The sequence below is a fragment of the Theropithecus gelada genome, chromosome 1 (assembly GCF_003255815.1).
Source record: "Theropithecus gelada isolate Dixy chromosome 1, Tgel_1.0, whole genome shotgun sequence".
NCBI lineage: Eukaryota > Metazoa > Chordata > Mammalia > Primates > Cercopithecidae > Theropithecus > Theropithecus gelada.
Genome location: NC_037668.1, coordinates 75,813,603 through 75,823,706, shown reverse-complemented (window position 1 = coordinate 75,823,706; position 10,104 = coordinate 75,813,603). Strand labels below are relative to the sequence as shown.

Here is a 10,104-nt window from a genome sequence, read left to right as displayed (position 1 = left end):
AGCAGAGAAAGCTTGGACTTTGGACCAAACAGGCTTGTTTTCAAGCTAACTGAGACTTTGTTTTCTCATCCCTGAAATGGGAATTATAATGCTTGTTTTAGGTATAGTACAGAGATTAAAGGACCTAGGAGCAAAGTGAGGTTCAAAGTGAGGTTTCCTGAAATGGTTGGTTGCTGGGGACCAGGAAACAGGAGGTGATAAAGAGTCTCAGAAAGAAAATCTACAGGCCGGGCGCGGTGGCTCAAGCCTGTAATCCCAGCACTTTGGGAGGCCGAGACGGGCGGATCACGAGGTCAGGAGATCGAGACCATCCTGGCTAACACCGTGAAACCCCGTCTCTACTAAAAATACAAAAAACTAGCCGGGCGAGGTGGCGGGCGCCTGTAGTCCCAGCTACTTGGGAGGCTGAGGCAGGAGAATGGCGTAAACCCGGGAGGCGGAGCTTGCAGTGAGCTGAGATCGGGCCACTGCACTCCAGCCCGGGCTACCGAGCAAGACTCCGTCTCAAAAAAAAAAAAAAAAGAAAGAAAATCTACAAATCTGTCTCTTTCCCCTCAACCTGTGGACAAGGTTAGGGTATGTAGGCCCCAAGGCAGCACCCCAGATTGTTTGAGTCTGGTGACCTGTTTGCCCAGAGCTTCCAGAGGGCACTAGCGCAGAATGCTTCTGCAGGCAGCCAGACAGGCTTTGCTGAGCGAATTTCCACAAGCCAGGAGGGCCCAACTCTGAGGTTCACACCTTGCGAACTTGAGATGTTGGCTAAGTTCAGGCTGTGGGAGGGGAAGACAAGTGCTGCGTCAGCTGGATTTGGTGGGGAAGTAGGCCTCCAGGGTGGAAAAAGAAAATAAAGAGAAGAATTCTTGCCATAGCTTGCTCACAGAGAGATGCAGTTCTCAAAGCTCCCCACCTCCCCCTCCCCAGGATTTTGCTGGAGAACTTATCTTTGGAATCTGACCCAGCAAAGACCCGCCTCCTCCAGGAAGCCTGCTTGGACTGCACTGGTCACTTACAAGCTTTTATTCCTCCAACCCTGTGCACCTGACTGGCTTCACTCTTATATGCCAAGTACATGCAACACGTCCTGTTTTGTACAGTTCATTCTTCATTCAGATTGTAAAAGTTCACTAGGAAAGGCAAAAGGAGGAGAAAGTACACACTTATTGAGCCCCTACTGTATACCTCACTCCAGGCTAGGCACTTCTCATGTCATCTCACATAAATCTTGCAACAGCTCTCCAATGTAAGGACCACTATCTCCATTTTACAGATGAAAGGACAGGCTCAAAGAGATGTAAGTTCTGGAATTGGAACCCAAGTTGGCTGGACTCTGAAGCTTTTCTAAAGTCATCTGTCCTTCAGGGCCTACTTCCTCCACATCAAAGCATTTCCCACTCTGTGGGAAAAAGAGTACATTATGCATACTGTGGTGACATGTTTAGAAAATGCTGCTTGTTAAGCATCTCTCTTAAGTTTCCCGAACCACAGTCGCATATTCAAGGCTCTGAGAAGTCCTGCAGAGAAGACACCAGACTTACTTTACCTAGCCTAACATTCCCGAGGGACACCTCAGTTGCATTAGAGCTTCTATAATAACATCCCCCAGAGCCCCTGGGCACACACTTTGAGATATGCTATCTATAAAGCAAAGATCATCAAAAACAAGCTTGTTCTCAGGAACAAGCTCTCTGAGAAATCTGAGGTGGGTGGTGAAAGCTGAATGAGACGTGAATAAGAGGGAGTAGGAAGAAGGGTATGTGAGGTGGTGGAACAGAGAAAAGGCACAGAGGTGAGAGTGAGCAGCATGAGGGGTCAGGACCCGGAGAAGACAGCCCCAACTGAAACTCAACATCTTAAGTCCATGAACTGTTATACTCTTTGACCACAAAAGCCTGTCTCTAAAGCCAGAAGCTCAGTGTGACTCTGAGTCATGCTGTCAGGTGTTGCAAGCAGGAGGCAGTAGTTGAAATAAGTATGAGTATGGTCCCTGTTGCCTAAGGAAACAGCAGAATGTGGCAGGAAGGACTTTAGTTAGACATTAGTTAGGCCATCAGTAGAAATTTCTCATCAATCCCCCCTAAACCACATGCATTGTCTTACCACCATCCCATTGTTTATGTTCCCCACACTGTAATGCTCAGGTGAAAGAAGCATGGCCTCGAGTGATGAATACCTTCCTTTCTGCACATTTCTATCTTCCCAGCCTCCACCATGCAGTTCATTTCCCAAAAGACTTCTAAAGGCTCCATGCTCTTTGCTTTCTCTGGAATCAGAGGTCCCAATGCATTTGTCCTTCCAGAGAAGATGCTGGAGACTTAAGATGTCAATGTCAGGATTTGGAATCGTGGTACCAAGATTGGGCAAAGAAGTGGTCCTGCCCATTTCTGCCTAAGACTGAGCATACCTGGACTATTTTACACTATCAGGGCACCACACAGTGACAAATGCTGGTGTGTCCAAGTATTGATAGCCCAGATGGGAAGCTCCTAGAAACTGTCATAGCAGACATAGATAGGTTAAGGAAAGGGGTGAGGAGACATTTATTCAGGGAAATACAATAAAAATCTTTAAGTAATAGCTCACATTTGTACAACCCCTCATGTAGTCTGGAGTAGGGCTTCTCAAATGTGGTCCCCGAATCAGCATCATCACCATCATCTAGGAACAAGTTAAAAACGCAGATTCTTGCACACCACTCCTCCCAGAACACCTGAGTCAGAAAGTCAGTGTAGAGCCCAGTCAAGAGATTTAATGAAGCCTCAGGGTGGTTCTGAAGCATGCTCAAGTTTGAGAATCTCTGACCTATATTCCCGTTATAATAATAGCTCCTCATGAAAATAGCATTATTATTTTTTGTTGTAGAAAGCATCTCAGAAAGGACATTTGTCCAGTCCTAGGACTCACAGCAGATAAGCTGCAGAGCTGGGGTCCCAACCCAGATGGGACATCAAATCCCAGTCATTCTGCTCCCAAGGACACCAGACTCCAGCTCTGCAGGGAGAGGAGCTTCCTGGCATCAGGACAGAGCTATCTGCCTAAGGTACTAAGAGAGCTGCCTGCCTTGGCCCTAGTCTGCCTTGATTGGCTCATTAATAGCTGTGATTAGTGAGAATGGAGAAGCCTTTATCTTTGAAGTCCCTGGGCTGTGCTAGAAGCTCATGCAGGGAGCTTGCTGTGGCTAATTAAAGCTGAGCTGTGTTTCCTGTCAAGGGCCCAGAGTGTTAATGGCTTCAAGCAAGAAAAATTAAGCTTCAATTTCCATTCAGGGGTAATGGATACAACCAGCAGAATGAAGATGAGAAGACAGGGTCTTTTAAAGGGGCAGGGACCCTGGATAGGAAGCAGAGCTCTAGGCCTCTTCCGAAGTACAAAACCAGATAGGTGCTGCTGGCTTTAGCGGGGATGGGGTGGGGGCAGGCTCAGATCCTCACATGGCAGCCCCAGGGCTGACACTGTCTTCATTCAGAGTGGTATTAGGATTTTTGAGCACTTCAGCTTCTGGCCCCTGATCACACCTGCTCAGGTGGGTATGATTTGTAAGTGGGGAGGGAGAGCTGGATGACAGTCCTGGTGGTAACAGGATCTCAAGGGCTGTGAAGGTTCTGGTTGCAAAAGTTATATCCATTGCAGACTTGAGGTCCTCCAACTACTACTATTAATTTATCAGTCACCTTTCCTCGAGTCTTCACTAAATGCCAGATACAGGGCATTATCTCATATAATGTTGCCAATAATCCTACAGAAATTACACAAGGCATAGGTACATTAGTTAATTGTCTTGTCCAGACATATGTGTCTGAGCAACGAACTAAACCCAGCTGTAGCTGATTCAAAATCCCTTGTCCTTAACCATGAATATAGCCAAGACACCCTGAATCTTGAACTTTCTTGAGGTCTGGGTCATTTCAAGCTGCAAATGCTAACTCCACCCAGTCATCTACCTGGTGAGGGCTCTTTTCTTATTCAGCCCCACTCCACCTCTACCTTGCTTCTGGGGACATGACTGAGGACAGAATCTTTCCTGAGACACATTGCGATTGGGCAGAGGGGTCAAACTAGACCCTGGTTGTGTGGATATAAGTAAAGAAATGATGCTTCTGAATCAGAAATCAGAACATGTGGTCTAAAAAATGGTCTATTCTTATTTAATTTCTTCTTCCAAAAAGTTTGATCAAAGTAATCAAATGTTAGAAAGTTTGAACATATATTACCTTTAGTGAAAAGAGTATTACATAATAAACACAAAAGTCAGCCAATAATTGATATATCCATTCAACTAAAACCCTGATTGTTTAAATAAGAATTATCCAGGACACCCGGCAGGTGGTAAATGTGGTTACCCTGGAGCCCATCGTCACAGGTCCAAGTTGTCAAAGCCTTTCCCTTCTTCAAGGCCTAAGTCCTAGGAGCTGTCCCACTGCCCCTACTCTAACTCTTCTCCCCAGGAAAGTGGTTGCACCGTCCCACCCCCCAATTTCCTACCACTCTCTTTTCAATGACCTATTTCAAAGTTCAATGTGTCTGCCCATCCTCCACCACCTCAAGGTCTGAGATTTTTTTTAAATTTAAAAATGGTCTGAGTCATCTCTGCCTCCCCAGGGCCCAGGCCCATGGAGCCCAGCAGGTGTCAGTGAGTGTTGGCTGAAGGAACAAATGAATGACCGTGCTGACTGAAAGGAACGTTTCTTGGCCTAGAATTCAGCTCTGCATAGCCTGGACTTTGTTTTTTCTCACAGTCCTCCAGCACAGCCGGTGATGATTGGTCTCCACGTCTGCCTCCTTAGAGGTGGTGGTCCAGGTCAAGGGCTAGGTCTAACTTGCCTCTTTATCCCCAGTGTCAACCCAGGGAACAGTGCCAAAGAGACCAATGGAAGGGCTTATTGAAAGAATGAATGATCAAAAGAACAAAGAACTTGCCTCAGAAATGTTCCATCCTTGGCAGCGAAAGCATTAACCTGTATGTGTGAGCCTATGCCCCTCCCCAGCAACCGAAATCAAATTAGAAGGAGGTCCCTGCTGATTGGTTATTCTAAGCCAGGCAGAGCACACCGGGCTGAGCCCAGAGGGTAGGGCTGGGACATGGCCAAACTGGGAGCCCAGGTGGGGCAGAACGGGCAGGGCCAAACGACCACTGTCACCAAGGACCCCTCCACGTGGATGGGGTTAGGACAGCTTCCCCAGCTCCAGGCTCTACTCAGCAGCTCCCTTTGGCTCCTAAGGCTCCTCAGTGGTCTGTGTCCTTGGCCCAGCCATGAAGGTCAACATAGTAAAGAAGAAAAAAACACAGAGAAGTCCTGGCTCCTTCAAGGATGATGCCACCCTCCTCCCACCTCCCCTAACCCATGAAATGGGGCAATAATAATAACGCCACTTTCAGGGTGTAGTTGAAATATGGAGCTCAATTGGCCAACGGGATTGGGCTTTGTGAATTGTTATGTGGGACCTTCGGGGGGCAGCTTGCCCATAGTAGCTTCCATGAAGACAGAAAGTGGTGGTGTGTGTGGGAGAAAAACAGATCAAATTACGCTGGGGGCGATGCAAAATTCCCTTTCTGAGCATTTACCGCATGCCAAACCCTGGGCTGGTAGACACATAATCATGCATTACTTCATTAATTTTCATAGCCAATATTCAGAGTAGGGACTAATCCCACGGACAAGATGGGGAAATTGAGGCCAGAGAGACTCCAAGAGGTAAAGTCTTGTGGCCCACATTGGTCTCAAATGTCAAGGCTGAGCCAGGCTCAGAACCCAGGACTTTCTGACCCCATACTCTCATGTTGCCTCCCCCAAACCACAAACAGACATCCATTCTGGCTCAGTCTCAGCCATGCACTTGTTCTGTTTCCTTGGGCAAGTCGTTCCTGCTGTGTCTGTTGAAGTCTGACCCACTCCCTACCCCCAACTTCAAGGAGCTACTCTTGTCCCACTCTGCTCATTCACATGCCAATCTCTCTCCATGACCACCTCAAACTGCAGCTGCCATTTCTGTTAGAGCTAGAATCAGCATAGAACCATATATTTCTACCAGAAAGGATTGCGTGAGCCTATGCCCACCCCTGATTGGGATCCCTAGGAAGACAGAGTCTATATTCTATTCATCTTTATGCTTCTCTACACCACCAAGTCACACGGCCCAGTACATAACCTCGAGCAAAAGAAGTACACAGAGAAGATGAATCTATTAAAATGTCCCTTTTCCAGGCCTGTTTTTTCTCTAGATGGTGGATGAGTTTGATTAAATGAATGGTTTCAGAAAGGCCAGGAGTAAGCCCTATCCAAACAGTCTGCTCCCATTACCCCTCTGACCTCATCTCCTGTGTTCCAGCAACACTGGCCTCCAGGACATCAGTCAGCCCTGCCTCAGGACCTTTGTATCTGCCATTGTCTCCAACTGGAGTGATCTATTCTCAGATCTACCCATGGCTACCTCCTTCACTTCTTCAGGTCTTCCTTTCCTGACCACACTATTTAAAGTTGTGTCACCCCCACCCTGCAAGAATTCTCTGTCTCCTCCTCTTATTTCTCTCCATTGCATTTATTAGCATCTCGCTTTTTAAAAAAAGTTCTAAGGTGTTGGCTAGCTGCTTCAGAATTACCTGGGAGAGCTTGTTTAAAAATACAGATTCCTGACCCCCACCAGACCAGCTAAATCAGGATCTCAGGAATGAAGACTATTTGCATTTTATAAACGTTCTCTAGGTAATCCTGATGCACAGACAGGGTTGGGAACTGTAGAAAATCACTGGAACAAACTAAAGTCCCTCCCAGGTGGGACACTTTTGGATCAACCAAGCCACAGCCTCAGCTCTGGCCTTTGTTCCATCACCTGCACCCCTCAACCCCCGATGCTGTTCACACAGCCTCCCTCACGCTACATGAAACTACTTGCTGTTCTCTGACCATAGCATCCTTTTAGACTTGTTCAACTTTTCCTCACGCCCCATCCTCTGCTCTAACTGTCCTCTCCAGTATTCTCAACTTATTCTCCAAAGCACTGCTAAGATGCCACCTTCTCTGGGAAGCCTGCCTGTACCCTTCACCCCACCTAAGTCAGAGTCCCTAATTTCTTCCTCCACTCAGAGAATCTGCACATTTCATTGGTACAGGATTTATCACACATTTTAGAATCAATTTTTCAAATGCTTGTTCTTCTCAGTAGACCATGGCTCTGAATAAAACAATGATTGAGTCGGATTCATTGATATTCTCAGTGCCTAGAGTAGTACTTGGAATGTAGCTAGTGCCTCCTATGGCGAGTGCATGAGTGAATGTGTTAATAAATGCACAGGTGCTTAAGTTGACGCGTTCTTAGGAAAGCCAGAGTTGTAAGGTTGATATCATTTGTCTTCACACTGACCCAGTATTTTCCAGTTTCGTCTGAGCACAGCTGACCATCACTGACAGCTCAAATTTGCCTTTAGGACAAAACAGACCCTGCCAAATTCCCCCCTACCCATCTGTCAATAAGTGACCCAGCTTAGTTGAGAAGCACTCCCCTCCTGGAGCTCTTTACTCTGTTTCAAGGTGAATCCAAGCCTTCTGCTACAAAAGTTCTAGATATCAAAGCAGCCCTTGGGGAGTTCTTTTGTTCACGGAAAGGACTTTCTCTTACCTCACCCAAGTCAGGTGGTTCTTAGCCCACTGCATCACAGAATATGAGAGCTGCCCCTGATGATGCTCCAAGCAGAAAGGAAAGACAACATCACACACACACAAAAGTAACAGGACAGCCCTCTAGTTTGGCATGAACCACCAGAGATCACTGGGTGTAGCCTCCTCACTCTTCAGATGGACAGAGAAGGCCAGAGTGATTTGAACAATTACATAAGGTCACTGGGCCCTGGCAGAACTCAATCCTTCAGTGGGAGGCTCTTCCCCTTCCCCACCTCTTGCCCCTTCCAGAGAATGGCTGGATTTCCTCTTAATAAGAGACATGATTTATGTCGGCTGGGCCCAATTAGCGTCAAGCTCTCTTGGGCCGCCAAATGCCCCGCTGGCCAGCAGCTGAGGCCTGTCTGGCAGGACATATTTGGATGATGAAGCCATGCTACATGCTAAACTCAGCCCAGGAAACAGCAACTTGACTTGGATGCCCACCAAACACTGCCAGGCTTGGCTCCTGCCCACAAGTTGGGCAACAAGGCTATTTGGCAGGGGATGGGGCCGTGTTTATCTGGCAAGAGGGGTGAGGCTGGTCTAGGAGAGCACCACCCCAGGGCAGGATGCCCTCCTTGGGCTTGGCTGGGCCCAGCAAGTATAGGCAGTGACAGAACCCTGGGCTGTGAGCCAGGGGATCTGGACTCAGAGCCAGCTCCAGCACTGACTCCTTATTGGGTGACCCTGAGCCCATTGTTTATCTTCCTCTCTCTGTCTCAGCTTCTCATCTGCAAAGTGGGAAGGATTTCTTTGCCTGCCTCAGGAAACACTTAAAGGACATACATGGTACCAAAAAAGGGCTTACTCTTTTTAGACCTTGGTTTCTTTATCTATAAAACGGGACAAGCATGGAATTTCCCTCACAGGTATAAGTTTGGGTGTAGATTAATACATGATGCCTGGCATGGAATGACAGCTAAATCAACTGTTACCTATTCCATTCGTATTATTAGTATTACATCGGCTTAGCCATACTCTCTCTAACTCTTAGTTTTCTTCCTTTCCTGACCACACTATTTAAAGTTGTGTCGCCCTTCTTGCAGAGCCGGCGCCGGAGGAGACGCACGCAGCTCACATTGTCTTCTCCGCACTGCTGTTACTGAGGTCTCCAGCGCCTTCTCCCTCCTGTGCAAAATGGCAACTCTTAAGGAAAAACTCATTGCACCAGTTGCGGAAGAAGAGGCAACAGTCCCAAACAATAAGATCACTGTAGTGGGTGTTGGACAAGTTGGTATGGCGTGTGCTATCAGCATTCTGGGAAAGTCTCTGGCTGATGAACTTGCTCTTGTGGATGTTTTGGAAGATAAGCTTAAAGGAGAAATGATGGATCTGCAGCATGGGAGCTTATTTCTTCAGACGCCTAAAATTGTGGCAGATAAAGATTATTCTGTGACTGCCAATTCCAAGATTGTAGTGGTAACTGCAGGAGTCCGTCAGCAAGAAGGGGAGAGTCGGCTCAATCTGGTGCAGAGAAATGTTAATGTCTTCAAATTCATTATTCCTCAGATCGTCAAGTACAGTCCTGATTGCATCATAATTGTGGTTTCCAACCCAGTGGACATTCTTACATATGTTACCTGGAAACTAAGTGGATTACCCAAACACCGCGTGATTGGAAGTGGATGTAATCTGGATTCTGCTAGATTTCGCTACCTTATGGCTGAAAAACTTGGCATTCATCCCAGCAGCTGCCATGGATGGATTTTGGGGGAACATGGCGACTCAAGTGTGGCTGTATGGAGTGGCGTGAATGTGGCAGGTGTTTCTCTCCAGGAATTGAATCCAGAAATGGGAACGGACAATGATAGTGAAAATTGGAAGGAAGTGCATAAGATGGTGGTTGAAAGTGCCTATGAAGTCATCAAGCTAAAAGGATATACCAACTGGGCTATTGGATTAAGTGTGGCTGATCTTATTGAATCCATGTTGAAAAATCTATCCAGGATTCATCCCGTGTCAACAATGGTAAAGGGGATGTATGGCATCGAGAATGAAGTCTTCCTGAGCCTTCCGTGTATCCTCAATGCCCGAGGATTAACCAGCGTTATCAACCAGAAGCTAAAGGATGATGAAGTTTCTCAGCTCAAGAAAAGTGCGGATACCCTGTGGGACATCCAGAAGGACCTAAAAGACCTGTGACTACTGGGCTCTAGGCTATAGAAATTTAAAAACTACAATGTTATTAACTCTGAGCCTTTAGTTTTCATCTGTGTACATGGATCGCAGTTTGCTTTGATCTTCTTCAATATGTGAATTTGGGCTCATAGAATCAAAGCCTATGCTTGGTTTAATGCTTGCAATATGAGCTCTTGAACAAATAAAATTAACTATGGTAGTGTAAAAAAAAAAATAATAAAAAAATAAAGTTGTGTCACCCGCACCTCCCAAGAATTCTCTGTCTCCTCCTCTTCTTTATTTCTCTCCATTGCATTTATCTTACATTTTTAAA

General features: G+C 46.6%; 1 protein-coding gene across 2 annotated transcripts; it reads left to right on the top strand.

Moving 5' to 3' along the window:
* Positions 1 to 8,684: 8,684 nt before the first annotated feature.
* On the top strand, positions 8,685 to 9,994 carry LOC112613909 (L-lactate dehydrogenase B chain-like). Of its 2 annotated transcripts, XM_025369914.1 has the most exons (2): positions 8,685 to 9,034; positions 9,209 to 9,994. In XM_025369914.1, the coding sequence occupies exons 1-2, from the start codon at positions 8,790 to 8,792 to the stop codon at positions 9,792 to 9,794; spliced, it is 831 nt and encodes a 276-aa protein (XP_025225699.1). In that variant the 5' UTR covers positions 8,685 to 8,789; the 3' UTR covers positions 9,795 to 9,994. The 2 variants fall into 2 exon arrangements, with proteins under 2 accessions (XP_025225699.1, XP_025225607.1); XM_025369822.1 differs by having other exon boundaries at positions 8,685 to 9,994.
* Positions 9,995 to 10,104: the final 110 nt, after the last annotated feature.